Here is a 17176-nt window from a genome sequence, read left to right on the forward strand (position 1 = left end):
TCCATCTTATTGGGGATGATCTTTTACACTTTGCTCAACTGCGTCAAATGGCATTGTACTATCCACCCCTCTTCCGTTGAACAGAAATGTATCCAGGGAATTTCACGTTAATTTCCCCAGATTTCCAGGGAAACTTTGTTGTTCGTGCCGTACTCAAGGCTCAACAGTGACTTGGTGTATGAACTCTGTCAAAAGAAATCCTAAGAATTTAGCAAAGGAAGATTTTTTTTGGAGGGTATTGAATATCTTTGTAAAGAGACCCATTGGCAGAATATTTGTAAAAAGAACGATTTTGAGGAGCCGCCCAATTGTCTTTCTGACAGAGAAGCAAAGTGCTGGTGGAACACTCCTGTTGCATTACTGGAGCTGGTATCAGTAATTTGAGGGACAGACCCATCTCAGCCATGATTTGTGATGGGGTCACATTAATAATTTTGGTCTATGAATTAACCACTCCTTAGAGGTTGATTAACTGTGTGGCTTAGCTTATTTACAACAGTAAAACACATTGTAAATTATAAAATGAGTATTACAGCTGAGCGCAGTGTGTTGTGCTGGTTTCAGTGTGTGTGTTGCCCACATAGCCAGTCAGATTGACTCATAGGAGGAGTTGCAGCCTTAAAAATATATACCATACCTGTCTTTAAAGTCCCTTAGAAGTAAAGTTATGAAAGGCAAAGGTACACACAACATCTGGGACTAGGCTAAGTGATCAAGCATCTGCTTGTAAGGACTTGTACTGCTTGATTGGACCATCCAACAATTTCAGATTATGAAACTTTTTCTGGGTCACATTATATTTTGGGAGCAGGGCAAATAATTTGCTAAGAGTTCTTTTATCTCCACTGCTCCAAAATGTATACAAATAAGAATTGTAGAACTGTTATTATGAATCTGAATCTACAGAAAGCACCAATTCAAAAGAAATGCAGAAATATGAAGAGTGAACATGTTACGATGCTCATGTAATATCAATAGAGGGCACTCTAACATAAATTGTTTACCTTGAGAACGCTTCAAATGGAAATTTTGCATCATTACAAGTCAAGAGTCTGACATAGTTAAATCATGCTCACATAGTAAAAAAATACAAATGGAATGATGATAACATTATACAAATTTACCTAGTCCATAAATGTCACCGCTGCTTTGGTTTACAGTTTCTCTTTAATTTTATTTCATTTTTCTACAACAAATTATTTATGGAAGAAGACAGCTAAAATACATACTGTGAAGTTGTGTTGGGGCCTGTGGTTTTCACCATAATATATATTCATGATCTGTATGTAAGAATCGAGCTGCTTAACTAAGGCTGCAGATGACACTAAGTTAGGAGGTACAACATGATGGAATTAGAAAGTTGGAAAACAACATAGACAGTTGAAGTGAATAACAAAAAACTGCAGATGCAAAGTAGACAAGCAGGAGGCTGGAAGAACACAGCAAGCCAGGCAGCATCAGGAGGTGGAAACATCAATGCAAGAAGGTGGACATATGGAATGTCAGATCAGCCACTGAATGATGGAACAGGCTTGAGGGGCTGACCGACCTACTTCTGTTCCTATTTCTTATGATCTTTACTTTGGATCTGAGAAAGGCAAAAGGGACTATTTTGTTACTGGTGAGAAACTGGCTGCAGAAGAGTAAAGGGATTTAGATATTCCTGTATACAAATTAATAAAAGCTGAGTTTGTCTGGAAGGGAGGGAGGAGCTGTGGGGCCACAGTGCAGATTCACCAGAATGGTACCAAGGTTTTGAAAATTACAGTATGTGGAGAGTTTGGATAGACTGGGTAGGTATTGCCTTGAGTTTATATAGTTGAAGAGTGCTCTAATCGAGATGTTTAAAATTATAAAGGGATTCGATACAGAGAAGTTACTTCCTGCAGTGGGAGAACTGAGAAGAAAGAGCAATTCTTTTAAACTTACAGCAAGGTGAGTAAGAAATGAAATCAAGAGCACTTTATCTCTCAAATGCAAATGGAAATTTGGAATTGACTTCTGTAAAAGGCTGAGAATCCTGGATAAGTTATAAATTTCAAGATTGAGATGTTTTGAATGATAAGGGTGTCAAGAACATGAACAAAGTTGGGTAAATTAACTTGAGAAATGGATCAGTCTTGATCAAATTGAATAGAGGAATATGTTCCTATTCCTAGGTTTGCACTTCTCTGGTTTCAGCATGGAAAAACCAACCACTTTATTGCAATACTGTGAAAGATCACCGTCAGTTCAAAACATGGTATTCTCAATAGCAAATGTAGCCTCTCTCTTCATGCTTACAACTGACCATAATCACATCACTGACAGAATGCTGTGTTAGTAGACAATTATATAAGCCTGTATAATGAAAGGTAACAGATAGATACAAAATTCTCTGTGCACTGGGCTAAACGAGTGATGTACACAAATAAAGAAGGATATGTAACACATTCTAACTGCTTCATCTGAAAGAAACCTATATTGTATCAGAGATTACAACTGTTTCTTAATGATAGCAAGATTTTTGTCTTCCGACCAGCCTTTCCACATGCTTATCATGTTTCTCTGTGAAGAATTCCTCAGTGCTGGTCCTAAATTTTACTCTTTGACAACCAGAAGCCATATTTCTGATTTTGCCCTTACAGACTAATTTGCCTGAGTTTCACCTTTTATATCTTGTTTACTCATTTATCCAGATCCCACCAGGCGTAGGACACCAGGTTTGGGGGCCCTTAATATAGATACTCTTCTTCCCTGGCCCAACCTTTGATTTCAATAGTGAAAACCAGTTGGATTTACATTGGTCTGAATTTCAACCCTCTGGGAAGGGAAATCATGGCAATAGCAGGAAAAGGCCCTTAAGTATCCACTGATTAGCAATTTAATTGCTCCAACTGACCCTATTCTGGGCATGTTAGTTGATGCTTCATTTGCTATGCATAAAATTACGGTGAAGACAAGGACAAGGGTGGCTGAATATGTACCAAGAATCGTGCCCATAGCAGTGTATCCCTTCACCTACCTGCTAACCCACCACCAGGAAGAATAAAATTCCTCCCAATATTTGTACTCAGTGAATGATAGTTTTGTTCCATTTTAAGTATACTTTCTTTCACAAGTATACTTTCTGGCTTTTTTAAATTTCAGAAATATACTTTATTCGTAAAACTGTCTTTATATACGTACACAGTAACTAAAGCAGTACAGTTCCATACAGTAGCACATGGAGAAACAAACAATCATTGGAGTTTGACTGTATCCAGCAAACAAACTGAAGGGATTTCTTACTTGTACAAGATTATATTTACAAATATTTGAAACACTAGAAGGGTCCATTAACTGAATGGTCCCCCATTTAACTTCAGCAGTAAGACCTTAGATGGTGGTCTTGCCCCACTGCACCTTGGTGACAGCTGACCTGAGCTATAAGGTTCAGTCTACAACACTCAGTCAAGGTCAACTCCTTGCTCTGGAAGACCAACAAGTCTCAGGCACGCAAAGAGCATCTTTCACCGAGTTGATGATCCTCCAGGCACAGGGGATGTTTGTCTCAGTATGCGTCCCGAGGAACAGAATGTAGAGTGCAGAATCCCGCATCATGGAGCTGCTCAGGACAAACCTTGACAAGAACCACTGCATCTTTCTCCAGACTTCCTTTGGAAAGGCACATTCCAGCAGGAGATGTGTGACAGTCTTCACCGCTGCGCAGATGCTTCGAGGACAGTGTGCAGTGGCAGACATGAATGATCTCACAGGGAGTACCCTTCTCACCACGCCAAGCGATTTCTTGGTGCTTGTTAGGAAGTTCTGGTGATGAGGCACTCTGTGAAATGATTTTGGCAGTCTGCTCAGGGAACAACCCAACAGGATTCACCCTTGGCTTTTTCTGCAGGGTCTTGAGGACTGTGTACTGACCACTTCCTGGTGGACTTGTGATCGAACATGTTTCTTTTTACAAATTTCTCCTCAAAGTACAGGTGATATGGAAATGTCCAACTATGAGGCCAGTCCCATCCTTCCCACCACCAGAGACAGTAAAACCTCGGTACGTACTGACACTTGGTGTTTGCGTCTACACACAGCTTGGTGCAGCTACACACAAAGGTGGCCATCAGGACGAGGGCAGCTTTGGGCATGCTCTTCCAGAGATTTGTGCATGGAGTCCCTGAGGACACAATCTATCTTCAATCTCCAAATGAAGTGGAAAATGGCTCAGGTAATTACAACAGCGCAGGTTCTAGGAGTTGGGGTCCAGACCTGTGCCACGTACAACAGAGAGAGTGCCTCACACCTGATGACCAGGTTTTTACCGGCAATAGTGCTCCCAAAAGCCCAGTTTCTGCCTCACCATGGAGATAGGCTCCTGTCACAATTTTGCACACACCCCAGTCCCTTCGAACCATGTTACATTAGATTTCTTACTTATAGTGTGGAAAGAGACTCTTCGGCCCAACAAGTCCACACCGACTCGCCGAAGCGCAACCCACCCAGACCCATTCCCCTACATTTATCCCTTCACCTAACACTACAATTTAGCGTGGCCAATTCACCTAACCTGCACATTTTTGGACTGTGGGAGGAAACCAGAGCACCTGGAGGAAACCCACTCAGGCACGGGGAGAATGTGCAAACTCCACACAGTCAGTCGCCTGAGGCGGGAATTGAACCCGGGTCTCTGGTGCTGTGAGGCAGCAGTGCTAACCACTGTGCCACCGTGTTCCCAGCACCTTCAGATAATCTGTCCCAATAGTGAAGCGGATAAAGAATTGGTCGGCCCAGTTCCCAAAAAACATGGTCTCGCTTGTGCTTTGATGTACTTTGGCTCCCAATGCCTGTTTGAAGTGGTTGCAGATGCTCATGAGCCTGTGCCCTGACAGTGGATCCGAGCAGAAATTGGCGACGTCATCTATGTGCAGGCCACTGCTGCCTGGAATAATCACCCCTCTCAGGCTGGCATCCTTCCTGATGGACTTAGCAAAAGGTTCTATACAACACCGAGAGAGGCAGCCCTGTCTGACTCAGACCTGATCAGGAAGCTTTCTGACTGCACGAACAATGTTGTCCACACCCCTGTACTGCACATAAATGATCATATCCCTGAGGAGCTCCAGGCTCTCAGAGATCGTCCAGCCCAGTACAGCACAGAGTATGGTCAAGATGGTGGCAGAGTAGGTCATTCCAAAAAGAGCTCCTCCACTCTTTCTGTTTCCTTCTCTTTTTTCCCCTTTTCTTTTCTCTTTTTCTCCCCCAGCGGTTTCTCAACAAGTCTCACTCTGGTCTCTCAGCAGCTCATGGCGGGTTGTGGCCTGATCTCTCAGCAGCTCATGGTAGGTTATGGCCTGGTCTCTCGGTTGCTCATGGCGGATTATGACCTGGTCTCTCAGCAGCTCATGGCAGGTTATGGCCTGGTCTCTCAGCGGCTTATGGTGGGTTATGGACTGGTCTTTCAGCGGCTCATGATGGGCTATGGCCTGGTCTCTCAGTGGCTCACAGTGGGTTATGGCCTGGTCTCTCAGCAGCTCATGGTGGGTTGTGGCCTGGTCTCTCAGCAGCTCATGGTGGGTTGTAGCCTGGTCTCTAGGCAGCTCATGGCGGGTTATGGCCTGGTCTCTCAGCGGCTCATGGGAGGTTATGGCCTGGTCTCTCGGTTGCTCATGGCGGATTATGACCTGGTCTCTCAGCAGCTCATGGCAGGTTATGGCCTGGTCTCTCAGCGGCTTATGGTGGGTTATGGACTGGTCTCTCAGCGGCTCATGATGGGCTATGGCCTGGTCTCTCAGTGGCTCACAGTGGGTTATGGCCTGGTCTCTCAGCAGCTCATGGTGGGTTGTGGCCTGGTCTCTCAGCAGCTCATGGTGGGTTGTAGCCTGGTCTCTAGGCAGCTCATGGCGGGTTATGGCCTGGTCTCTCAGCGGCTCATGGGAGGTCGTTGCCTGGTCTCCTGGCAGCTCGTGGTGGTGTCTTGGCTCAGTGTGCGAGTGGATCCTGCCCAGGAATGTTCCTGAGGAGCCAGGGGAGATCTGATTGTTTCTCACTGGTTTCCACTCCCTGGCCTCCTTCATTTCCTCCTCCTCTCTTGACTCCCAATTTTCAGGTTAGGTCGGTTTCTGTGCTTCTGCGCTGGCTACCTTGCCCTCCTCTCCAGCTTGTCCCTCCTTCTGGGTGCCCCTTGTTTTAGTTTTCTTGCTGGACGGTGGCTGGTCTCTAAATTGGCATCAGGCCGAAGCCCGCAAAAAAGATCCACCAATTGCAGCTCACTCAACCGAAAATCTTCGAAGTTCTCCTCTCAGTCACAGTCCAGAGATGATCTCGAAACGCTCTGATGATGAAGGTTCCCCACACTGAAGCAGAAATTGGAGGAAACTCAGAAATTGGATTGAGAATATTTGTTTCCTGATCCAGAAGTAGCTTTTTCCTTACTTGCAACCTTTAGTCCATGAGTAGCAGCTCTACAGCAGTAATAGCTACAAAACAGAGCAACAGGAGATGATTTTGAACAAAACAATCTCATTGTATTTCTCAGTGCAGGCCACCTGTGATACTTCAGCAGGAAAAATGTCTAATCTGAAACTAATCTATTCTGTGTATGCAAAGTAGGTAGAGTTTGCATAGCAAGGAGAGCCAATCCAATTAATAAATATTCATAATAGTAATGAACTGAAAGGCATTTATTCATTATGGATTTGAATTAGCATCCTTAATTGAAGTTTTTCACATAGTTTTGTCTCATTACAAAACATACTGTGGGTGTACTGTAATGTTGTTGTTTATCATAAAGTCCATGATACAAACCTGAAGCTTGGCATACACAGTTATCAAAATGCCTGAAAGCAAACAAATGCTGGAAATCACAGTGGGCTATGCAGCATCCATGGAGAGAGAGGATGCTAATGTTTGAGTCAAGATGATTCATCATCAGGGCTAATGAAGAATCATCTCGACTTGAAATGTTAGCTTGCTCTCTCTCTCCCCATGGATGCTGCCTGACCCAATGTGATTTCCAGCAATTTTGTTTTCAATACAGATTCCTGCATCTGCAGTAATGTGTTCCGATCAAACTTCCTGCTTTATTTTACTGCCTGGCGCTCACCCGGTGGGAACCTATGGGAAAAGGAGAGGCTGGATCCTAATGTGTGGTTCCCTGAGCAGTCCGTCAAAGTCATTTGGCAGAATGCTTCATCACCATAGCTTTCCAACAAGCACCAAGATGTCGCTTGGCTGGTGGTGAGATCCTGTGAGATCCTCCATGTACACCCAGACTCTCTGTGCTACTGCACACTGCCCTCAAAATGGCTGTGGGTTGTTGAGACTGTCTGATATCTCCTGCTGGAATGTGCCTTTGCAAAGGATATCTGGAGAGAGATGCAGTAGTTTTTGTCGAGGTTCGTTATGAGCAGCTCTGTGACCTCTGCGCTTGACACACACAGCGTGACAAACACCAACTGCACCTGCAGGACCATCACCTCAGTGAAATATGTTCTGTAGTCTGCCCAAAACTGCCCAAAACTCCAGAATAAGAAGTTGACCCTGATCGAATGTTGCAGACTCGCACACTCCAAAGTCCCTGACTACGTGCTGAGGGATACACTAAAGCTTGGGGCAGCTGCCATTAAGGCACCAAAGAGCTTTCTGATGAAATTGAATGAGGGTCCATTCAGTTATCAGACTTGCTGGTGTCTCAAATGCATTTAAATACAGTCTTGTATAAAAATGAAATGTATTGGGTTCGTTTGTTCAACATATCTAAAGACTGCGTACAGAATCAAACTGCTGTCATGACTTACGTATACATATAAAAATGTTTTTATAAATAAATTATACTTTTGAAATAAAATAAAGGTATGAAGCATTTGTAGTTAGAAGATACTTCCATTTTCCAAGCAGTATCATCTCTTACCCCACACAATGAGATCTCCAGAAGCCTCATCCACTCCTCGAGAATTAGTAGCCAGACATGTGTAACTCCCAGCATCTGAGATGTGGGAAGGACTGATAAGCAGGCTGCCAGATTCCAGCAGTGTAAAGCGAGGTAATTGGACAGACCCACTGGCAAGTACTTTCTCTCCTGTTATAATTAAAAACATAAATTCACAGATCATTGGATTTGGGTTGCAATCCAACTAAGGTGCAACAACTTAGTGACACAACTCAGGTGCAAATGAACCATCAATTGAAAACACTAACTCTCAATAAAATAAATACTCCCTACTCTTATGATTTGAAACCACGACATTGCCACCTCTCGAAAACAGAAATCCTGGCCATCAGTTACACCAATATTAGTAGCTGCTTTTCTTCAGCAGGTAACTGAGGACATTCTTGCTATCATGTTTGATCCAGAAATAAAATCTTGCCCTCAGGTTTGCACCAACCCTTCAACCATCTATTTCCAATAGTGCAGCATCACCCAACTTCATCCTATCTCAGTTCATCTGCAACTGAGACCCTCATACATGCTGATGGAATAGTCCTTACCTTGATTATTCCAAGGCATTCCTGTCTACTCTCCGACATCCTACTCTCTACTAATATGATATCTTCCAAAACTCGGAACGCCATATCTTTTATTATTCATTCATGGGTTTTGGGCATCACTGTCTGGGCCCATCCTCAATTTCCCTTGGGAAGGTGGTGGTGAGCTGCCTTCTTGAACCAATGCCGTCCATCTAACTCACAGCAAGTCACATTCCCCATTCACGCCCCACCCCATGCTTGTTAACCTAAACTGGATTCCACTCAGACACTGTAAAAACAATGACTGCAGAGGCTGGAAACCAGATTCTGGATTAGTGGTGCTGGAAGAGCACAGCAGTTCAGGCAGCATCCAAGGAGCTTCGAATGATGAAGGGCTTTTGCCCAAAACGTCGATTTCGAAGCTCCTTGGATGCTGCCTGAACTGCTGTGCTCTTCCAGCACCACTAATCCAGAATCCACTCAGACACTGTCTTAATTTTAAAATTCTCATTCTGTTTTCAAATTCCTCCAAGGCCTTGCCTCTCCCTATTGTATAACCTCCTCCATCCCCACAACCCTCAAGAGCTTTCTGCACTCATTGAATTCTCGTCTCTTGGGTGTTCCTAATTTTAATTGTTCCAACATTGGTAGCGATGGCTTCAGTCACTGAACTTTCAAGCTCCTGAGTACCCTCCCTATATCTCTCCACTTTTCCACCACACTTTCCTCCTTAAGGTTCTCCTCATTTTTGACCAGGTTTTTCAGGAATCTAACCTAATATTTCCTCATGTGGTCTACTGTCACACTTTGTTTTATAACCCTTCTGCAAAGTGCCTTGGGGCAGTTAATTGCTTGAAACTGCTGTACATTAGTTTTTAGTGAAAGTAGATGGGCGGGGGGAGGGGAAGACATGAAAATGGTATTGTGAGGGTAAGTGAAAAACAGTAAAGGTGAGTCCACTTAATGCAAACAGAATGGCACACTCGTCCAGAAAAGGGTCTGCCCGAGTTCTAAAGAAACAGTGACCAAAGATTATTTGTGGACATTATAGGTTATCTGGGTTGAGTGAGAGTGTACCTAACAGCAGTGAATGCGAGGAATCCAGAAGTCATGGAGTTATAAAGTCACTCTACACAAAGCAGATATTTTGGTCCAACCAGTCTATGCCAACCTTAATCCTAAACTAAACCTGTCCCACCTGCCTGCTCCTGGCCCATATCCCACCAAACCTTTCCTATCCATGTACTTATCCAAATGTCTTTTAAACAATATAATTGTACCTACATCCACCACTTCCTGTGGAAGTTCCTTCCACACATGAACCACTGTCTATGTAAAAAAATTACCCCTCATGTTTTTTTTATATCTCAGCTACTTCAAGAACTTAAATGTTGTTGAAGGTGCCCAGGTTCCCAGGTAATTCAGAGAAAGCACAAGGCTTGAAAGTATTCCTTTTTCTTACAAAGAATGGGTCCCTGTTTGTGAACGCTCGTCATTTCTGGCAAACATAAAGCAGCCATGTCATGAGCTCAACAGATTGCCTTTTGTAACCCAGGAGCTTTCTGAGCCGATAGTTCCTCACTGTTTTCTCCATGGTGATGCTTTAGCCAATCAGAATTGACTTGCTAACCTACGACAAATTCCAGTGTGGATTTGAACTTTAGTGATCTTGGCTATCTCTTGATGAGTGCAAGAAAAAGGAACTTCAGCAACATTTCTCTCTTTTCAGCAATATTCAATATCCCAAACTGCTTTACTGGATTAAACTTTAAACTTTATTGGACTAAATTGCATGAGGGCCGGTTGCAATAGATACATGGGAGCATGACTGATTTTAACCTCAACTCTACATTTCTGCATATTTCCAATAATCTTTCATCCCTTGGTAATCAAGCACCGTTGCCTTTAAAAATTTAAAGGTACTGCCTTTTTAGGAAGAGAATTTCAAATATATACAAATCTGTGAGAGAAAAACTATTTCTCTCAGAGGGTCATTCCTTCAGAATCACGGGATAAAAATCCTGAAACCCCTTTCCTAACAATATTATGGGTGAACCTACATGAAATGGACTGAAGCATGGAGAGAAAGTAGCTCACCATCGCTTTCTCAAGGATAATAAAGGATGTGCAATAAATACTGGTCCAGTCAGTGGAGCCCAAATCTAATGAATAAGATTACACAAACAATGACCAACTGAATGGCCAGAAATTGCTCATTTTTATTTATTTTCTAGAGTATTGCAGTGCCATGATTTTACCTTCCAGACTAGGGATCAGTAAATATTTTGAAAACACATTTGCTCTTTAAGTGAATATTTATTCAAATGCAGTCTGTTTGATCATTTTCAGGAAGATCAAAATATAATACTGATCAAGTGCATCGATAAAGAAGAGACTTAGTTTGGACACAAGGTACTTATAGTCTTGCTATTTTCTGTTGGAGATGTAGTCAGAGCCACCTAATTTTTGTTAACACTCTTGCTGAATGTACCACATACAAAAGGCTACACATGGTCTTTCATATTGAATCTATTTTGCAGCGTCTCTCCAAATGGAAGCAACATTATGGAGGAAATGACTTGTAAATAGTCTTTGGAAGCCTAAAAACTCTATTTGGAGAGAAATTCTTACTGAGTTTTGAGAAGATTTGTAGCTCAGATTGAGGTTCTGGATGTAGATTTGCTCGCTGAGCGGAAAGGTTCATTTCCAGATGTTTCGTCACCCTCCGGACAAAACACTTGAAAATTCCTGCTCTCTATTTATATGTTTGGGTTTCTTTGGGTTGGTGATGTCATTTACTGTGGTGACACCATTTCCTGTGGTGATATCATTTTCTGGTGGTGGGTTTGTGGGCTACCATGATGCCAAGGGGTCTAAGTAGTCTGGCAGTCATTTCTGAGATGTCTTTGATGTAGGGGAGAGTGGCTAGGGTTTCTAGATGCGTTTTGTCTGCTTGTTTGGGTTTGTTGTTGAGAAATCTGTGGACTGTATTCATTGGGTATCCATTCTTTTTCAATACATTGTATAGGTGATTTTCTTCTGCTCTGCGTAGTTCCTCTGTGCTGCAGTGTGTGGTGGCTCGTTGGAATAATGTTCTGATGCAGCTTTGTTTGTGGATGTTGGAGTGATTGCTTCTGTAGTTCAATATTTACAGGAAAACCACACATACCAAATATTGAACTACAGAAGCAATCACCCCAACATCCACAAAGAAAGCTGCATCAGAACAATATTTCTACGAGCCACCCACACATTGCAGCACAGAGGAACTACGCAGAGCAGAGGAGAATGACCCATACAGTGTATTCAAATAGAATGGATACCCAATGAACATAGTCCACAGATTTCTCAGCAACAAATCCAAACAAGCAGACAAAACGCATCTAGAAACCCTAGCCACTCTCCCCTACATAAAAGCCACCTCAGAAATGACTGCCAGACTACTCAGACTCCTTGGCATCATGGTAGCCCACAAACCCACCAACACACTAAAACAGCAGCTAATGAACTTGAAAGACCCTATACAGACAACAAGCAAAACTAATATTATTTACAAAATACCATGCAAGGACTGTAACAAACACTACAATGGACAAACAGGCAGAAAACTAGCCACCAGGATGCATGAACATCAACGAGCCCCAAAACGACATGACGCTCTCTCACTTGTATCCTTACATACAGATGAGGAAGGTCACCACTTCGACTGGGACAACACATCCATCCTAGGACAAGACAAACAGAGACACGCATGAGAATTCCTAGAAACATGGCATTCCAACCGGAACTCTATCAACAAACACATCGAGTTAGACTCAATCTACCACCCCCTGAGAAAAAGAACAGGAAATGAGTTCACTACAGGAAATGATGTCACCACCGGAAATGACATCACCCACCCAAAGAAACCCAAACATATAAATAGAAAACAGGAATTATCAACAGTGTTTCGCCCAGAGGCCCACTGAAGATGTTACCTAGTAAGGTGACAAAACATCTGGAAATGAACCTTCCAGCTCTGCGAGCAAACCTGTATCCGGAGAGAAGATTTCTTCTGTACTTCCAATTCCTGAATGCTAGCAGCAGCTGCAGTAAAAATCTACCACCAGTTTAGGTCCATTATATGGTTCTAACCATTGCTACCTGAGCCAAAATTTTATCTGTAAAAGCCAGGTGCAAATATTTCACTCTGTACAACAGCAAGGAAGATGCTACAAAATTGACAAATTTATGAACGAATTAAATGCATATGTGTAATGCTCATGAGTTATCAGCTACCAGCTCTGGCCAGTCCCAGCATCCAACATTAGATTTATGGAGAATTTATGATTAAACTCATGTAATGCCAGCAGAGAGGGTCAGATTGTGGAAATGAGCAGTACAGAAATGCTGGAGTTAGCAAATTCAAAGAAATGGAATACTCATGAAATGTGTTGCATATAACAGCAATTACATATTAATACTTGCCTCTTTGCCAGGTGATTGCTGGCCGCGGTGCCCCTGATGTTTCACAAGAAAGAATGACTGATAACCCATCAATCACTGTGCTGTCTGATGGTCCCTTCGTAATGTTGGGAGGAATGCCTGTAACAACCAGAGAATTTTAATGTTGTTGTTCACATTAATTGATTAATCTAACTATGGTGAGTGATGTCATTCCAAATTTATTTTATCACAATGTTAATTTTATTTTTGCTAAATCAATATTAATTGCACCTGATATATTCTCAATATTATTCAATGGTCAATACTAGAATTAAATTAGATTTTATTGCAACACACTTGATTGAACATAAATATAGAATGATCAAATGCCCCAAATATCCAGATGAATCTCCAGGACCTGTCTCCTGGTCATTTATCATGCTTTTAGTGCCTGACATATTTAATCAAACTTTTTTCTCTCTGATTTCCTTTTTGTGAAACCCCTTTGAATCTTTGTTTTCCCTCTGTCCTTGGTTCCCCATGCTTTTGCTGTTGACCTTTAGCCTCCTGGTTCTAGACAGTCCTTGCACAACAGCTGTTGACATGAAGCATGAACGAAGATACTCAACATTAGAGGATCTAAGTCTTATGTAACAATACAAATACAATCACATTTGCAAATTTTCATCGAACACCACTTGGTCAGATATTACATGATCAAATTTCTGTGGAAATGGTACTTTGAACCTTCGAAATAAGAAAGAGGCTGACCCTACTAAAGCCACATGTATTAAAAAGGCAATGGTGTATGTCAATAACAGTGCATCTTAGATATCTGTTCAGCATGGAGCAGCGAATCATTTTCTGAAATAATTTTGATCATGACTTCAACCTAAAACAATTCTATAGGCTCCATATATTGGATGATATTCTTATCCTGCGACCAAGGTGTAAAGCCAATTGCAAGTGGACACTGAGAAAGAAAATCACGTGGTAACATATAACTGGCACTGATACAAAGAAGTTAGTTTAGTATGAAAACAGCTTGTTGAAAATATATCCCACTATGTTTTCTTTTACACATATCGGGGGACTAGTAGATTTACGCAGTTGACTAGAAATCATTTAACAATCATATCAAAAGCGCATTTTAATTAAACTGGCTTATAGATGATTACCACCCATTCTGATGCCAGCTGACCACCATAGACTCCTTTGGTCTTCACTATTTTCAAACTGCTCAATGTGCACAAACTATGTGAGGGCTGCAGACTGGTCTCCAAAAATCAAAATGGCACCTCTTATACCACCCATTATATAATTGCAGCATTGCTCACCAATCCACAAATGTCAACTAAGCTAAGACTGGACGACAGTTATCAGAATAGCTTAAAAAGTAATTTACTTACTGGTAACAGCAAGATAGGTGAAAGTTTGCACCTCACCAGCTTCATTTCTAGCAAAGCATTGGAACATGCCAGTGTCATCAGGCATCAGTCCACTGATCTGTAGGCTGCCATTGGACAGCATCCTATATCTGGGTACATTTAACCTTGAGATCAACGTTGCATCTTTATACCAGAATATCACTGGCAATGGGACACCTGCAATCACATACATTCATCACTGAAGTCTTTGATAAATATGTGATGCTTGAATAAAGTACTTCCAGAAAGCAAGTTTATTGTACATTGTTAGTAGTCTTTCATATGCACAGCAAAGTTGCCAATACATATAGAACATGCATTAAATCCAAGAAGACTTTTGACATAACTAATTTAAATTATAATACTGAAAATATGCAAAGTTGTAAAGCTGAACAAATAATTAGCGCCTGGAATTGTCAAATTGCTCTTTTACATTCATCAATTTTCCCAGAATATGGAATTGCCGATGCTGGACTGGGGTGGACAAAGCCAGAGTCACAAAATGCAACGTTAAAGTCCAACAGGTTTATTTGAAATTGCAAGCTTTTCGAGCACTGTTCCTTCATCAGATGAAGTGACAAAGGAGCAGCACTCTGAAAGCTTGTGATTTCAAATAAACTTGTTGCACTATAATCTGGTGTTTTGCGACTTCTGATTTTGTCCATTTTACCAGCACTATAAACAGTACGTTGACCCACTGCTTTAGAAATTGTCCAGGCCTTAGTCATTCAATGCACATCTGAACTTGCCAATTTCATATTCTCCTAATGTCATCTAACTTTGTATTTTGTACTCCTTCCAGATACAAATATTGTAGAAGTCTCAGTGCACTTCATGCATTAACACATTCTAGCAGAATACATGAAGTAACAGCATTACAGAAATGCATCATGTATTCACCCCAGGGACAGTAACTGATTTTGGATTAATCCAGTGATGAGGCATGTTAAGACTCTGCTGCCCCCCTCACTGGACACCCTGCAGTTTGCATATCAACCCAACCGCTCAACAGATGATGTCGTTTCCACCACCCTCCATCTGGCCCTCACCCACCTGGAGAAGAAGGACATCCACATCAGATTACTGTTCATAGACTTCACTTCTGCATTTAACATTATAATTCCTCAGCACCTGATTGGAAAGCTGAGTCTGCTGGTCCTAAATACCTCCCTATGTAATTGGATCCTGGACTTCCTGACTGGGAAACCTCAGTCAGTCCAGATTGGGATCAGCATCTCTAACACCATCACACTGAGCACAGGGCCCCCCCAGGGCTGTGTGTTCAGTCCACTGCTGTTCACCTTGTTAACACACGACAGTGCAGCGACGCACAGATCGAATCACATCATCAGGTTTGCAGCGGCTAACGGACTGGTGCAGAGCCAACAACCTGTCTCTGAATGTGGACAAAGCGAAAGAGATGGCTGTTGACTTCGGGAGGTATGAAGCGACCACTCTCTGCTGGACATCGACGGCTCCCCATGGAGATCATGAAGAGCACCAAATTTCTTGGTGTATGCCTGGCAGAGAATCTTACCTGGACCTTCAGTTCCATAGCCAAGAAAGCCCAGCAACATCTCTACTTTTTGCATGGGCTGAGGGAAGCCCATCTCCCACTCCCATCCTCACCACATTCTACAGAGGGTTCATTAATAGTACCCTAGGCTGCTGCATCACTGCCTGGTTCAGGAATTGCCCCATCTCGGATCATAAGACCTTACTATGGTTAGTGAGGACAGCTGAGAAGAACATCGGGGTCTCTCTTCCCTCCTACACAGACTTTCACACCATATGCTGCATCCGAAAGGCTAAGAGCATTGTGGAAGACCCCACATACTCCTCACTCAAACTCTCCTCCCTCCTGTGCCATCTGGCAGAACATACCGGAGCATTTGGTCTCACAGCCAGACTGTCCAACAGTTTCTTCCCCCAAACCATCAGGCTCCTTAACACAGTATAATCACACTCTTCCCCATCCGGAATTCTTTGTACAACTTTGAACTGCTGCTAGAAAAATATCTATTATTTATCATTCTTCTATTACAATGTAACTTACACTTCTTATGTACTTGATGCAGTGTACGATTGTGTGGTTTGTGGCACCCTCAGTCCTGGAGGAATGCTGCCTCATTTTTACTATATCAGTTATATATGGTAGAAATGACAAATAAAAGCTACTCTACTCTAATAAATTGATCCCACAGGTGCCGACTGACGTTGGGCTATCACTGCAGGGATGCTGACTGCCATCCAATGCCTTGATGAGGAAACTGTTATACAATACAATACAGCACACAAACAGGCCCTTTGGCCCACCAAGCCTGTACTGATGCCTGATTCTTATTTAGAATTGCTACTTAATGCTCACACATTGTTTCTATCCCTTTGTTCACTTCTCATTCATGTGTCAAACAAGATACTGCTTAACTGTGGCTAACATGCCTCCTCCCACCACCTCCATTGGCAGTGCAATCCAGGCACCTATTACTCTCGTGAAAAATGTTCCCACACTTTTCCCCTCTCACCTTGAATCTGTGTCCTCTTGTAGTTGACCTTTCCACCCTGGGGGAAAAGCCTCTGATTATTCACCCTATCTACACATCTCATAATTGTGTCGATCTCTATCAGGCTGCCCCTCATACTCTGTCTTTCCAGTGACAACAATCCCAGTTTATCCACCCTCTCCTCATCACTAAAACTGTCCAACCAGGCAACAGGCATCCTGTTAAACCTTCTCTGCACCCTTTGCAAAGCAACCACCTCTTTCTCCTAATGTGACAAGAACTGCATGCAATATTCCAAATGTGGCCTAACTAATGTTTTATACAGTTATAACATAATTTGCCCATTTTTATATTTGATGTCTTGGCCAATGAAGGCAAGTGTGT

The 17176-nt window shown here is 42.4% G+C and overlaps 1 protein-coding gene across 6 annotated transcripts in view; it reads right to left on the reverse strand.

The window, feature by feature from the left end:
- sdk2b (sidekick cell adhesion molecule 2b) overlaps positions 1 to 17176 on the reverse strand; it is a 1001963-nt gene that overhangs the window by 321626 nt on the left and 663161 nt on the right. For all 6 annotated transcript variants that reach the window (XM_088000610.1, XM_088000613.1, XM_088000611.1 and 3 more), the window contains 3 exons: positions 14271 to 14465; positions 12904 to 13020; positions 7880 to 8047 (listed from right to left, as the gene is read on the reverse strand). In XM_088000610.1, coding sequence (XP_087856736.1) covers positions 7880 to 8047; positions 12904 to 13020; positions 14271 to 14465 — 480 coding nt within the window. The remainder of the gene's footprint in view (positions 1 to 7879; positions 8048 to 12903; positions 13021 to 14270; positions 14466 to 17176) is intronic.

The sequence above is a fragment of the Chiloscyllium plagiosum genome, unplaced genomic scaffold (assembly GCF_037043375.1).
Source record: "Chiloscyllium plagiosum isolate Xiang-an unplaced genomic scaffold, Cpla_swu_hap1 HiC_scaffold_25, whole genome shotgun sequence".
NCBI lineage: Eukaryota > Metazoa > Chordata > Chondrichthyes > Orectolobiformes > Hemiscylliidae > Chiloscyllium > Chiloscyllium plagiosum.